This window comes from Pelmatolapia mariae, linkage group LG13 (assembly GCF_036321145.2).
Source record: "Pelmatolapia mariae isolate MD_Pm_ZW linkage group LG13, Pm_UMD_F_2, whole genome shotgun sequence".
NCBI classification, from domain to species: domain Eukaryota; kingdom Metazoa; phylum Chordata; class Actinopteri; order Cichliformes; family Cichlidae; genus Pelmatolapia; species Pelmatolapia mariae.
The window spans coordinates 7,393,466-7,410,056 of NC_086238.1; the positions used below are offsets into that span (position 1 = coordinate 7,393,466).

At 40.9% G+C, this 16,591-nt stretch overlaps 1 protein-coding gene across 2 annotated transcripts in view; it reads right to left on the bottom strand.

The window, feature by feature from the left end:
• The window catches only part of adam12b (ADAM metallopeptidase domain 12b), an 87,140-nt gene that overhangs the window by 48,981 nt on the left and 21,568 nt on the right, over positions 1-16,591 (bottom strand). For both annotated transcript variants that reach the window (XM_063491819.1, XM_063491818.1), the window contains exon 4: positions 1,424-1,502. In XM_063491819.1, the coding sequence (XP_063347889.1) occupies positions 1,424-1,502 (79 nt within the window). The remainder of the gene's footprint in view (positions 1-1,423; positions 1,503-16,591) is intronic.

Sequence of the window (16,591 nt, forward strand, 5' to 3'; positions counted from 1 at the left end):
CCATTTGTGTGACAGCTAAAGCTTTGAAAGTGGGTCATGCAACAGGGCAGTGATCCCAAGCAGTGCAGCAAAGCTACAACAGAATGGCTGAAAAAGAAAAGAATCAATGTGTTGCAATGGTCAATGTGCAGACCTCCACCCGACCTGAAATGCTGGGGCAGGACCTTAAGTGTGCTGTGCATAAACCAATACCCACGAACCTCAATGAACTGAAGCAAGACTGTAAAGAAGAGTTATTGCTGGTTCTACAAGCCTTTGAATCATGGGTGTACTTATTTATTCACAGTGCTACATAAATCCCTGTGAAAACTTTCTTTTTCACATGACTGTAAATCACAGTCAACCTCTTGGTATCTAAGTTATTCATTTCCTTTAAGTTGTTAGCTGACATGCACTGCATTGTTCCGACTCTTTTCTGAAGCTACGAGATGTCCAAATTGAGTTAAGTATTCTAACCAAAGACAGACAAGAACTGAATAATGTTTTGTTAAACAGCATGAAATAATGACCCACTGCTAAGCTGCTTAAGGAGTCAATTTACATCCTAAATTAGAGGTCAGGTCAGGTTTGTTTTATAGGTGTGGACTTGCATGCTAGAAGAGTAGCAAATGTTTTTAAATCATTTGCATATGAAAAATATATAGAAATGCAGGTTCAGTACAGCACATTCATTGGCACTGAATCATGGTTAACACTTGTTCAGCAGGTACTGTAGGTCTCCAGTCTGTTAGAATTCTTCTTACATCCACCAATGAAGGATTAAATGATAAAAGTTTAAACTGTGGGGAAGTTGGTTAAAAAGTCTCCCCAGTGTCCACAATCCAACTAGGCAGAAAAAAGGGCAAGAGGCTGTGAACTATGTTAAAAACAAAACAAAACAGCTTTTTATAAAGGATCAGTTGTGCTATTTTTTTCCCCTGAGCCACATAAACTGATTTCAACCATCCATGTGTCGCACTAAAAAGCCTTGAGAAGTACTTTCTCCGTTTCCAAAGACTAGCGAGCACTTCGCCTCGCACAGCTAGCATGAACACAGCATAAAACAAGCAGTCAAGAATAAACCATCTGCTAAAAGGGGATTCCATAATAAAATCCTGATGGCAATGTTGGCTGAAAAACTACCAGCATGAAACACAGCTTATCATCAAGTAGGCCACGGGATAGAGTGTGTTCACCAACAGTGGGAGGCTTTCAAATACACACTCGACCACATGGAAGCAATAAAAAAAAAAAAAAACGACAACAAAACTCTCATTTCTGTCCTAGATTTGATTTTAAATGAGTAAAGCTGATTCTCTGCAAGAAGAGAAAACTCATCTGTCTTTGTGAGTTTTTAAAGGGTCACTTTTTACAACGTGACTGTGCAGCATCGCTGAACATCAACTTGACCATAAATGTCAAAAGCACTCCAACGCTGCCCTACCGTGAAGTTGTGAGCACCGGTGACTGCACTTCCATCCTCCCGGTAATGTGTCTCGGTGTAATGGCTGGCAAAAAGACCCCTAAGAAGAGAACATAACAAGAGCATAAAAAACCCATTTATTTACTCATCGATTAGAAAAAAGAAGACTTTGTTTTCAGACTACCGAGAGGCCTTGACCCTCAGTTGACTTTATATGTAGATTGCTTGTAAGGATTTGGGGGATGATGTGGATGAAACACTTAGCAGTCCGAGGCAGGGAGAGACTTGATTTTCTGTAAATTTATTATGTGATTCATAAGTGTCCTTGAATCCCCTGGCATTCAGCATGAACAAGTTGAACCAAATGTTGATGTAATTTCTCAGCATGCGTGAGTGTGTGTGTCTGTGCATATCTTTTCAACTGTGTGTCACTTGTGTGTGTGTGTGTGAGAGAGAGTGGGTGTGCTTTCCTCTACAGGCCATGAGCAGATGGACATGGAGAGACCCACCCTGAGCATTGGCAAAGGAGCAGCAGGAACACCCATTTTTTGCAGCTGTATACTCAGATTGACATCAGGCAGGATGATCTCAGGATGTGTGTGTGTTAGAGTGCATTAGAAGAAGAGAGGGAGGTGGAAATACCCAGAAAACCAACAATACGTTTTGCAAGTCTGACGTGTATTATCCTAAAGGTATGGCAAAAAAGTAACAGAGGAGACTTAAAAACTAGATCACACACATACCCCACAGTGCTGTGCCATCTCACGCAAATCGCATGTACCACAAACCAGAATTAGATGAGATGAGTGGCAATGGTGAGGCAATAAGCCAATAGTGTGTTTTTTTTCTTCCATTCTTCAGGTCCATTTAATGTCTTATCTGGATATTTACAGTTAATTATTTTATCACCCGTTTATAGGAAGATCAATCCTCTGTGCCCCGAGCCTGACCACATTTAAACTTCATTAAATACTTATTATCGCTTTAATGTGCCTTATCACGCCATTAGCAAGCTCTAAACCAAATCTGATAAGCCGAGCGGCCAGTAATCACTTTGAAGAGCCCGGTACGTCTCATAAAAATTTGATGACACATCAGAGGATGCTGCATGCTTCTCGGAAAAGCCCAAAATATGTATCTTAATAGTGAACGTTTAACAGTGGCGCTCGGAAACAGCCACAGCACAATTATAGGAAGGCGCACTGAAACGGCTCCGTTTGCCGTAAAGATGGGATTTGTGTCACGTGAGCGGTAATTCCAAGCAAATGCTCTCGTGCTGTATTTTTTTGGGACATGTTGGGAAAGCCAGCTTAGGGGCAGTGTGGCCGCTGGGACTGAGACACACGCTGCGGAAAAGCTGCAGGATTTACATGATGGAATCTCCCTGTAATCAACTTGTTGGCAAGAGTACACAGAGTTTATGAGGCCATGAATGTTTACTGTGCATTTGCAGAGAATTTCCTCACTGGTTATCTTGCAGCTCAGTTGGTGCGTATCTGTGTATCTTACACTGCTGAAGACTGTTTCATGCTTCTGTTTCTCACTGTCGCAGCGCTCTAATGTTGTGTCGTGTATCTGACCCAGTACGCAGAATGTTCATGTTTTTAACTAAAACACAGCTACCTAAGGAAGAAAGTGTACACTTCCATATAATTAAGCAATTTTTATTGGCGCCAACAGCCCACCACCGTCGTCAATCAGTTTTCCATGATTATGCTGCAAAAGACAAAGTGTTGACATTTTTGAATCATGTGGAAAGTAAATACATATTTTACTTGTGCTTATTCCACATGAGAAAAATGACGGCATACTGTGAGGATTGATAATTTATTCCGTAGCTGTTACTGATGAATAAGTTGCAGGATGTTTTATGCTCTGCGGGATGACTCTGTGTCTACACCACTATATTACACCTCCACAAAGAAAAACACATTTTCTTTTTCATTTTCATTCCTGTAATTGTTTAAGTCAATAACCACAGATTCTGTGGTCCTAACTGTGTGTTGCGATTCATTAGACACAGTGTAGTATCTAATTAACAGCTCACTAATGGCCGCCCAGGTTAATTGTGATAAATGACGGGCTGTTTAACAGCACCCCTGGGAGGCAGAAAATAATATTTGTCTTAAAGAATAATCTCCCATCTTACATGCGCCTCCTTAGATTTAATTTAACTTTTCTGAAATAACTGCATGAATTATTGATTGTCTCTAAAAAGCCAGATGAATAGCTTTCCACAGCTGCCTTTTGAGGCTAGAGTGCTGCTCATGCGTGTGATGTTTAAATATAATTAGGAGCATGATTCACTATTTGGAAAGGACCTTCCAGTAAATCTAAATCAAGACTCCCACATATGTTTGCAAGAACACTCATTGTGTTGCTGAAATAGCCGATCTAGCCTTCGAAATCTGACGTCCCGCGACGTCTCTGATGAACATACAGTACATTTGTGTTTCCATTCCATCTGCTGGCATAAGTGGAATGCTACACTATATCATACACAACAACTGAGGCTGGCGGAGATACGACTAGCACAATGCAGGAACAATACAGACAAGGACAGCATAAAAACTCATTACGGCAGACCACAGAGGACCCTTCTTCATTTTAGAGGCATAAAACAAACTGGCAGATGTTATTTTCTGCCATATCTGAAATTACAGGAGATAGAACTGTTGTTGTCTCTGAATTGAGCAAGTATTTTGATGAGTTTTATTTAAAAAGAACAAATCGAATCAAACAGACAAAGAGTCGCTACAACAGTGTGATCGATGAAGCTGAAACTAAATGCATCACTCGCTGTTTACACAGATCGATGTTTATAATAACATCTTTCTCTCTTGATCCAGCCAGTACGACGTTCTGTGCAAGTGCAGAAACTCATTTACATACATGTGACTGTGTCTCATGTAATAATTCACCATTACACAAATCCCCTTGAGCATGGAACCATTTGAGAGCAATGTGGCTCCTCTTGCAGCCTCTCTACTTCCTTTGAAGAGTGCTAACTTCAGTGATTTCTTTTAATCCCCTCTCCCCCACAAGCCTAACCCCTAAGCCTTCCTATAGCTGCTACTTATGGTAGCATATGCTAAACTCCAAAAAGAGCAGACTACTACAGAAGCAGAGGCAGATGAAGACGAGAGAGGAACTAAAGAGGTGTGGCTGACAAGTCTAATTCTATTTCCACATACGGCTGCGTTCCAAATTGATTTACATACAGCTCAGTGTGCCTTCAGCTAAGGCTTGGCTGTGGCTGTAGCTGTGAGTGCACCGGAGTGTACAAGCCAGCAAAACCAGAGAAAACTAGGGAGAGACAGTGGTGAGGGTGGGAGGAGTGAGGGAAGCAAACAAACAAAAAAATTCCCTGAACTACATAATTAAAGAAAAGCCTTCCTTTAATCTTCTTTACTGGCTTCATAAAAGAGTCATCGTGTCCATTTCTGCATTACTTTCATCTTTGTTGTCTCACTGAAATTTAAGGTGTCGGGTCAAAATGTTAGGCAGCTACACAGCTGAGGTGGGTGAGGATATCATTAACGTTGAGGGGTACGGAGAAATTTAAAATGGCATCTGATGATAGCGGCTGATAAAAATTCAGAAAAATGCCAAACTTATTACATATTCAACTTTGGGGAAGAGGACTGTCTGTTCAGAAATTGATGTGAGCCATGTAATAGCTGTTGAGACATTTCACACTGAAATAAAAATGACCTAAGCTGATGTGTGGGCAACATTTGTGCAGCATTTTAGAACTGTGTAATAATCTTAGTTTGTGTGTTTCCAGTGTTATTGTGATAACTTTACAGGTGCTGCTACTGTAGGTCGAATATTTTCTTCTTTAATTGCAGATCACAATGGCAGCTAATCTAATGAACTGGTACTTATATAGTGTATTTCTAGCGCTTTCTTACTTCACGCCTCATTCATCCATTCACACACACATTCATAAAAGTGCTTTTTCCTAACCTAACATTCACACACTCACACCCTGATGGGGTTCAGTATCTTGTCCTTTCCTTGGAAGAGCCAGGGATTGAACCACCAACCTTCCGATTAGCAGATGACTAAATCAAACAGACAAAGACTCTAAATCCTGAGTCTGAGTCACCCCAATCTAATCTCATTTATAAGGATTCATCACCAGGGAAAAATAAATACCTGTGCCAAACTTTGTGCCAATTCAACAAGCAGCTGTTAGGATATTTTGATGCCAAGAGGTCATTTATATGGATCAATATCCATATAGACTTTCATGACAAACTACCTTATAATTCTTAAAGTTATTAAACTAAAAAGATCCAACCAGCATACGTTGAGACTCTTACCAGCCGGGCAAAGGATTGGGTCTCATAGTAACACTTACAGTACCACCATTAGCGAAACTAAAGAGTCACATTCATGGATGAGCAGACTAAGATTTTCCATTATATATGCTCCAGCAGGCACTGGATGAATATCAAACATGCTGGCTGATGGGGCAGGCCTATTTAAATATTGACTGACCAAAGCAAAGATAGCTCCTTAATGAGTCAAGATCTCTCTTTGCTTAGGAAGAAGTCACAGAGGGAGCAGCTGCTTGACTATTAAAAAAATCCTGCAGCGAGTCCTCAGAGGTCCGCATGATGACACTTTTTCCTAAAATAAAGTGCCCCTGCACATACAAATGATTAAATCTCCGAGTGGCCGTGTCCACAACGTACAAGCAAAGTTGATTTTTCATATCCGAATACTCTTTCATCCCTCTCCGTCGCCAAGACGGTTCAGCTTTCGTTCAGACAGCCCTGTCTGTCTGTCTGTGTCCCTCACCTCAGGCTTCATGGCATTGTGTGCTCGAAGTGGCGCCTAAGGCAACTGAAGTCATCACATCAGTAAAGTAAACCTCAGAGGGAAAAACATTGTTCCCTGTGCTTGAAAGCAGAGGAGAGTGATGAATCATGGCAGGGGCACAGTTAGTAAAGGTTGTCACTCTCGCTCTCACACGCTCTAAAAATAACAGAAATCACAGGTAAAAAACAGAAATATCTCATAATAAACTCTAAGAAACTTTTTCCTGAACATGACACTTCAATGGCCATACAGTTTCTTTCATGACTGTTTGAGTTGTTACCTAAGAAAACGAGGATTGTAGGCTGCATAAATGAGGAATATCAGACATGAATAAGAGGAAATAATGGTAAAGCTGTCTTATCTGTTTCCTTGGGGAATAAGAGAAGTCTGGGGGGTTGGCGACTGATGGGAAATGGAGAGGCGCTTTAAAAAAAATGTCTCTGATCACACAAATTCATGCAGATATCCATACTGGATTGCCCCACTCTCCTGATCACTTTAAAGCATGAGTGAAAGGTGATCGTATTACTGTACAGCAGGTGAGGTTTTTAAGCACTCAGTGATAATGGAGTCACTTTCTTCATTCTGAATAAGCCTTCTCCCTCTGAAACCCAGCATGTCCTTTTCAACTCTAAAGGGTTTTATTTTCTTTTATAGCCTGATGAAGGTAACCTTATCTTTCATGCTTCCGGATATTTCTTCTTTTTAACCACCCATTGCTTTTTTTTTTCTCCTTGGCATTGCTTTTTAATGCTACAGAGTCTTAAGAAATGATAACAGAATTTGGATAAAAATGAAAGGCTGCAGGTGCAAAACAAGGATTAAAATGGCTACGGTGTCAAACCCCAAACCTTTTGATATTTCTAATGAAAGCACACTTCAGTTTGGGTGGGAAACATTGCAATTTCTGCTGAAGCTATATCACTGTTATTATTTTTCCTCGCTTGTGAACATAACGCCAAGCACCAGAGCTAACAGCGGTGAGGCACAGCAGGGCTGTTAAAGAATGAACTGTTTCATTGCTGCTGGCCCACACGTTCGGAATTTTTAATACCAAAAAATAATTCCCACACTAAACATATTTTTCCTCATAACTGTACAAAGAGCATGATGTCATACTCTCCCTGCTCCCATTAAAGGGGAATACATTTTCAAATCAGTGTGAGGGAAAACGTGCTCATCTACAGCACAGCAAGAGCGAGCCCTGTGCACAATTTTAGGGCAGTCCTCTAACTTGTCTCTGGCTATGGTTTGCTGCTAAAGTGCAGGCCCGACCTGTCCATCTTGTGCAAAATTAGCCTCTGGTGTTTGCATCTTCTCTACATATCGCGCCACTGAGGCTGTTTGTTGTAATTAATGCTCCGAGTTCACGCAGCTAAACATTAGACTGCTTGTGAAATGTGCGGCTAAAGGAGCTCATGAATTCTTTATAACCCTAACAAAGGAGTACAGATTATTTCTGGGCACGAGATGATGATGGCACAAACTCAAAATGCTTGGAGGCAAGATCTGCGCCACCAATGAGCAGCGAGCCATAAACACTTTATATCATAAGATGTTAGCAAAATATGCTTTCAGTGGAAGAGCATATAGAGATTACATGTTAAAAATCCAATCTTAACATCCTTGTGACCAGAGGATTTGAAGTGTTTTGTGCATTTAGGGAAAAAAAAGTAATAACTTTATAATGTTATTTTCATTCTACTATTTTTCATTCTGCTTTTATTTTTCCTGCTTATCCAGGTCTATGATTCAGGGGGTATCAGTCTAGGCACAAATGCTCAGACCTCCCGCTCCACAGCCAGCTCTTGCCAGCAGAGCAATATAATCTCTCCAGCGTATCATGGGTCTATACTGGGATCATACCCCAGTTGCCTGAAACACCTCATCCAGAACGTATGCTAGTCATATCCCCCCAATTGGCTCCTTTCAGTGTTGAGGAATGGCAGCTCTAATCTAAGCTCCTCCTGAATGACTTTGTTTCTCTCTCTATCTCTAAGAGAAATCCCAGACACCCTCCTGAGCAAGTTCAGTTGCCCTAGTTTAAGTCACTACTCACACTCTGTAGCAATAGTTGAGTGTAGAAATGTAGACTGACCACTGGATGGACTTGTACAGCATCTACATTAGTGCACACCCCAAAATACCCAAACTCTTCTACTTAGCGCAGCAAGTCATTCCCAACCCAGAGAGAGATCTCCACCCTTTTCCAACTGAGAACCCAGAATACAAGCTGGAGACCACCTGTCAAAGAAGTCGACAAAACTACATCATCTGGAAAAGCAAAGACAAAATGCTAAGACCACAGACACCCTCCGCCTCTTGGCTGCACCTAGAAAATTCTGTCGATAAAGGATGTGAAAAGAATCGGTGAAGAAAGGAAACCCTGGAAGGGTACACTCAGTGGGAAAGGGTCTGACTTATTCCCAACAATGCCAAGCTATTTTTCACTGAAGAGCTCCATAACAATGGACCCATACTACTGAAGCACCACCCAAAGGACACCTCAAGAGACACAGACTTCTCCATGTCCAAAAAACACCAGTAGGTTGGTTGGGAAAGAGCTGGTGTACTTACATCAGCTTTCTATAGTTAGTGTGTGCCATTTTCTATAAGAAAAGAGAGCAGGGAGTAAAACAGTGAAAGCAGAAATGTGTCAAATATATCTTACAAAACTTTATGTGAGCATTATCTGTCATGGTCCCTGTGCCTCCCCGGCCAGCCCAGTGTGGCCACAAGTGTTTGTTGTTTTTCTCTCTCTCTCTCTCCTACCTGTCTGCCTGGGCGGAGCTCTGATTGGGCTCCCGCCCTTGGCCCACGCACCTGCAGCTGATCTCGAGTGAATTGCAGTTGATCTCTGGCTCTTCTTAAGGCTGGGGCTCTGAGCTATTCGTCGCTGGAATATTGAGTAACCCTCGTCAGTATTGCCTGGCTTCATTGTGAATCAGTTGTTCCCGTGCTTGCCGCCGACTTACCCTCGTCTATGTTTATAGGTTTATCTGGACCCGCCCGTTTTGACTCCTGGACCCCGTGAGTGTGAGTGGGTTGCTCGTGTGAGGAGTGTTTGGACAAGGAGCGGAGCAAGTGTGAAGAAGTGTGTTTCCCCCAGCCTATTGATCCCCGGGACCCTGGTGTTTCCCCCCCTTCACGTGTACATAGCGCACCGGAGTGATTAATAAAGTATTGTTGAACCGTGCTACCTCAGTCTGCGCCTGAGTCCGTCCACCACCGTGACATTATCATTCAAATAGATGAGGGATAGTAGAAAAAAACCCTAAATAACATCAAAAAATGTAAAAAATGGCTGAATATCTGATAACCGATGACTTCTGATTAAGCAAAACACTGTCAAAATCTCATATTGTAAATTGTGTCTTTAGCATTTGTCCTAACAAAACACCAAAAAGCCTTCTTCAATATTCCCTCTGCATAGTGAAGCTAATAATATAGATAATGGATATACATGTACAGAAGCTCGCAATCTCCATTAAAAGTTGTGAAAATAAAATGTTCTGAACTCTCTCTGGAAATACTTTTTGTATTCCTGCCCAGAACGGCGATGAACGATTCTGAACAGTTTTTTTTCCCTCTTCGTTTACTGCTTCAATATTCCCATCCATAACAAACTACAAACTGGAACTAATGAGAGAGTAGGGATCTTCAAGGGAGGTGGCCTATTATTATTCATTGAAAAAGAGTAAACAAATGCATAAATGTTAATGTCAGAGGGTTCCTATCTGTCCAATTAATCTATGGTGGTTCCCCTGGGCAGCCTCATTGTTCAGCCATACTTTTTTTGCCTTCAGGGGAAATTTGCAATTAAGAGCTGAGCAGAAAAGACATTAAAGATGTCTTTCATTTTTCCCCTCCCTTTGATTTCTGTCTTCTTCTGCCATTTCTTTCGTAAAAAAAGAAGAAGAAGAAATAACTGGTGCATATCATCATCAGCTCCTGCTCTCCCACAATCACATTCATCCATCACATCTGGCACTTTTCCTCCTTTCTTAAATCTAAAAGTTGAGAGGAAGAAAACTTTAAACTATAAGCTGCAAGGGGCACGTGTGGTGCATTAGGCAACTACTTTATTATAACATGGTCCACTGACTACACATGTCCCAGACCATCATCTCTCCAGTCCCAGACTGCATGAGGCATTCTTCCCCTCCTCTTAAAAAACGTCTCACGTCATTAAACCCACTCTTTACACTTCCACAGATCCTATACTGATTCTCCAATAAGATAATAGCATGCAATCTTTCATTCTCCAGCCCATTACCCTGCAAACATGGTGGAGTTGGTAACTTTCACTTGGCACGGATGTATCAGTTTAACATAAGGATCGGGGTGAACAGTCTGTCACTGACGCTGATGCAGGGTAACATAAGGCGTCATGGTTGCTGGGTATTGAGCAGGAGACGCCAATTATTGTATGGGCTATGGGTGGTAAAACAATGAAGTGCTTTTAACTTAATCACAGCTCCTTTTCTGAGTTTCAGTGGTTCACTGATACCTAGAGTACAGAAAGTGAGAGCAGTCTGGAGCATGCCTGCGTTTTAAATATATTTAATGCACCACGATTCATCACTCACTGACCACAGGGTACAGACGCCATAAAAGTAGCTGTCGCTACAAAAAAACCCAAGCAAGGACGGTAAAAGGATTAAAAAAATATCACTGATCTTATATCACTAAAAAATAAATGTAAAGTAGTAATAAGCTTAAAAGATTAAGCACTGTTTATTAAGTCTTTGGCCATCATCTTCTGTATTTATATGAAACTGTCACATTAAAGAGGCTAAATTAATTGCAGAGATTTGGGAACACAGTGCTAAGATAAACAGGGCAGACTGTTAAGCATTACACAAAAATTCACTCAGCCCAACTGTAAACATAAATATTTTACTTCCATTCATTATTTCATTAAATTAAGTTTTCTAAATTTGATCAGTATTTAAAAAGGCTCACCAGCATGAAATGTTTGAGAATTAAACTCCCCAAAGAGCTTGAAGAGTCAAACTAAATTTAAAAGCTATCCACTCACTGAACACTGTGTTAGGTACACTGTGATAGTACTGGGTTAGACCCTCTTCTGCCTTCAGACCTGCCCTAATCCTTTGTGACACAGATTCAATAAGGTGCTGGAAACATTCCTCAGAGATTTTGGCCGGTATTGATTTGATAGCATCACAAAGCTGCTGCAGATTTTTCAGCTGCACGTCATTGATGTGAACTTCCTGTTTCACCACATCAAAAAGGTGCTTTATTGGACAGCGACAATACACTGAACTCAGAGACGTGTTCAAGAAAACAGCTGATTTGAGCTTTCTGACTACTGGAAGCAACCATCAGAACACGGACATACAGTGGTCATACAGGGACAGACATGTGCAGCAGTAATATACCAATAAACTTGATATCAGGCAGGATGGATCCATGCTTCCATCCTGTTTATTCCAAGTTCTGATTCTACCATCCGAATGTCAAAGCAGAAATCAAGACTTATCAGATCAGGCAATATCCTTCCAATCTTTCGTATGTAGCATAATCTCACTTTCCTGCACCCACTGTGGTCTACTGCTACTAATGTCCATCTGCTTCAAGGCTCCTTATGTTGTGGATTCAAAGATGCTCTTCTGCATACCTTGGTTGGTTGGTTATACCAATTAGTTGAGTTACTGTAGCATTGCAACAATGTATTTTTTTTTCCCAGTGAACTGCTACTAACTGGATATTTTCCCAGTGCATCAGTAGTTTCTGAAATAATCAGACCAGCCCACCTGACACCGACAACTACGACAAGTAGCATTAAGTTGCTAAGTGTTTTACCTAACAAAGTGGCCAGCAAAGACTCGTTTCTATCAATCTACATGTGTCAACTTCATCTTTTAAGGAGCCCTCTGGTAACTTAAACTAAGCTTGCTGTAACATGACACAACTCTGAGATGCACACAGTCACACTAATGGACAGGCACCTGCAGCATTATGACCGAGTATGCTCCTCATACGTGTTTCTGTGTTCACTTACTTAAAAAAAAGAAAAAAAAAAGCATGGCAGTTTTGGATAATTCTCTAAACAGTAAAAACATGCGCATAAAAAGTGCTTATCTCACAAACTCAGCTTCTTATTTGCAATACGATTAAGACGTGTCAGTGATTAATTTCTGCTATTCCCAATTCAGAAGAGAGGCTGCAGTACATGCTTCTGAAAACAAACGGCACACACACACACACACACACACACACACACACACACACACACACACACACACACACACACACACACACACACACACACACACACAAACACAGACATGCAAAGCTTACTTTTAATAACAATGTTTGTAAGAAAATGATTTTAAGTAAACTGAAAAATTTTACTACAAGAAAAATACATCTTAAAATGAATATTGAAATGAATCAGATTATTTGCCTGCATGTAGTTTTTTTTGTTTTTTGTTAACAACAACAACAACAACTTGTGTTTTAACCAATAAAAAATGAGACTCTAGTCTAGTTATTATAAGATATAAATACATTTTAAGAATCATTACTAAGAATCTACATTTAACCAAATAAAACACAATAGTTTTGAAATGCCTAAATTCTGCACATTTTTATTGTATACACTAGTGTACATACACATTTTAGAAAGGAAGACATTAAACTGAACGGATCTGCAATGTTAATGACAATACCCGCTTAAACTGCTGCACGCCTAGTGCTGAAGCAGCATCAGGAATTAAAAAACAACAACTCTATATTCCATATCTTATATTACCCGCAGTGACTGATGGCGTTCTGAGTCTTATTGCTGGCAATAAGCATATCAGATAAACACCCATGAGAGTGTAAAACAGCTGCTGAGCTGTTCTGTCTCAGTCCTTATTTCTCATGGGTCTGCTACAATTGACCCATTCTCTATTCCTTGCTGAGATATGGCATAGGATGTGAATCATGCACAAAGCAATGTCTGCTTTGAAAAAGATTTCTCATTAAAGCCTTTACACCAGGCTTTTATGGCTAAGGGTTTTGAAAGGTTGTGTGTGAAACGTTATTATGATATACTCTGCAGGTTGATTCCCCGGCCTAGAAACTGAAATCCGATGACAAACTGTACACTAATGGCTGCATCCTGCCGTAGACAAATATATGAATGTGCATGATAATGTACAAATCGCACATGCATTTCATTATCTTGAGCAATCTATTGATGTACAGTGAGGTAATGTAATCGCTCATATAGCACACTCTCCAGGACATATTTCTTGCTGATGCAGATAAATGATGCCCAGGATATATGTGGATATTATGCATCAACATCTGTAGCCCCACTCCACATATCAAAAACTCCAGCACAGATAATAGATTTTCTGCTCACCGACACCGAGGCAACAGTTCATTCCACTGATGCCCTACTGAGTATATCACAGAGCGTAATTTAAAACAAAAAAGGTTTGCGAACAAGGCTGCAAATGCATCACCCCTTTGGTCTCATTAGGAGCCTCTTACTCTCTGCAAAGCGCTCCGAAACTAAATAGTGAATCGCTTACGTTCACAGGATGCTAAGTGCTCTCCTAACTAGCTCGGTTGACAGGTGACCATTCTCTGTATGGTATGTGTAAGGTTCCACTATATCCCCTTACATGAATGAGAAATTACAATACAAAGAGAGAGAGAGAGACCAACACGACCATATTAGTTAAGTGCTATGACAACAACCTCAGCATCCTCTCTGCTGCTGCAGACGCCTAAAAATAGGTCTGCAGCAGGACCAAATAGATGATGCCATGTGCTGATATACTGCATTAGTGCATTAAACTTTTTCAGCGAAAGCCCAATCACAACAATATCTGGAACACATTTTCAAATTATTCACCAACATACCAGACTTCATCTGTTTCAGTCCAGCAACAGTTTTAGGCAGTCGATTTGTAAGATTAGTGCTCTTTTCAACAAGTGCCAGCTGCAAAAGCTACATATGTATCTACAGTGGGAACTATGTGATTTTCTTTACGCGCAGTTAATTATTAATCACACAAATTTAACAACGTACTGGAAACCTTCCTCAGAGATTTTGTTCCATTTTGAAATAATAACACGACGCAGCACAGATATGTCAGCGGCACATCCATGATTTGACTCTCCCGTTCCAACACATCCTGAAGGTGTTCTATTGGATTAAGATCTGGTGGCTCTGGGGGCCATCTGACTACAGTGAATGCATTGTCATGTTGAAGAAACCAATTTGAGATCATCTGAGTTTTGTGGCATGGTGTGCTATCCTTCTGGAAGAAGCTATCAGAAGACAGGTACACTGTGCTCTTAAACGAATGAACATGGTCACCAAAAATACTCAGGTAGGCTGTGGTAATTCAGTTGGTACTGAGGGGTTTAAAGTGTGCCAAGAAAATATTACCCACACCATTACACCACCATCACTAGCATGAACTGTTGATACAAGGCAAAATGGATTCATGCTTCTGTGTTATTTACGCCAAATTCTGATCCTACCAACCAAATGTGAGATAAGGCAACATTTTTCCAATCTTCTATTTTTTCATTTTGGTGAGCGAATGCAATTGCAGTTTCCTGTTCTTAGGTGACAGGAGTGGCACTTGATGCAATCCCCTGCTGCTGTAGCCTCAGTTTCTTGCACACACTGTCGTCTGCTGCTGCTGTAGACATTCTGCTTCAAGGTTTCTCATTTGTGCATTCAGAGACATTCTTATGTTTACCTTGGTTGTAATGAGTTACTACTGCCTTCCTGTCAGTTCGTCCCTGACCACTATATGTAAACCTAGAGATGGTTGTGTGGGAAAATCAGAGTACATCAGCAGTTTCTGAAATACTCAGACCGCCCTGACCAGCACAGCACCACGTCACAAATCATCTTCTTTTTCCATTCTGATGCTCGGTTTGAACTTTAGCAGGTCTATGCCTACATGCCTAAATGCACTGTCGCTGTCATGTGATTGGATAATTGTTGGATGACATCAAATTGGATGATTTGATGTCTTGGCTCAATACTAACCTCAGATTTCTAAGTATTTGATTGGATTGGATAATTGTTGGATGACATCAAATTGGATGATTTGATGTCTTGGCTCAATACTAACCTCAGATTTCTAAGTATTTCTAAGTAGAGGGAAAAAGTGTCGAATGTGAGAGTCTTTGAGCGAGCTTGGCTTTGACCCAGTGTTCAAAAAAAGAAAAAAAAAAAAAGAAGAAGAAGAAAAAAGAAGAAAAAAAAGCAACACCTAAAACTACCCTCCCTCTCTCTCCTTTTCATAGTGTCATTCAAGATTTGGGCAACTGTCCCCAAGGACGATCTGCATTATCCGCAAACTGTTCAGCTAACTAATTAAAGATGGCAGGAGGCAAAATGTGATTACTATGCGCTCCAAGCTTAACAAAAACTACAAATGCAATGTCAGAGAGGTAGAATTCACAATCAGATCAATACTCAAACAAACTGGATGTGTGTTTCGGGATACTCGTCTATGTATAGACCCGACTGCCAAAGTATTTTGTTTTTCTGGCTGACCAAGCAGCAGGAAAAGGGACCCATTGTTACTGCAGTTAACCTGCATGAAACAAGAGAAAACAGATATCCTGGCTCTGTCAAAAAGCAACAAAAATAACCTTCCAATGCCACTGAACAAAATAAAATACAATGTTCCACCGTGTTTAATCCCTATGAAAACAAAGTCTGAGAACAACTATTTAACTGAATGGAGCAAAGAAAGCCGCTAACCCAAATCCTCTGTAGGTGTTTAACCTAATAATGCCTGAATTAATTGTGACAGGCACAACAAAATGGCTTGGCATCCAAAGGCAAAGTCATACAGAGAGTTGGCACCAAAGTACAAGTACACATGCGTTGGCACCAAACAGCAGCCTGGGGTCCAACGTTTCCCACCGGTGGCTTTGACAGGGTCTCAGGTTGCGTGGTGACAGATTAGCTGCCACCAGTGAAAACACAAGCGAGCATGTGGGGAGCGTGGGAGGAGAGGATAGCAAGAGATAGCATAAGAAGGGGGTGTTTGGGGTTGGTGGCAGTGGGGGGACCTGAATATAGCCAGAAAAACAGAGAGACATGTGACAGGAAGCAAGCATCGCTACAACTCGATAACAGACTCACTGGAGCAGAGGAAGTGGGAGTGATGGAAGAGTTGGTGCAGGAAGAACCCAGTAGAGGAAGTGATGCTTGTAAAGTTTGCTGCTGTTTTCAGCATCCAGGATCCAGTTTCTGACCCGTTTACTGACCGTGCTTACTTAGAATGCCTGAAAACACATTATTACTTATTATCACTGAGTAGTTACACATGCAGTCCCTAATACAGGCCTGCTTAGGTACCA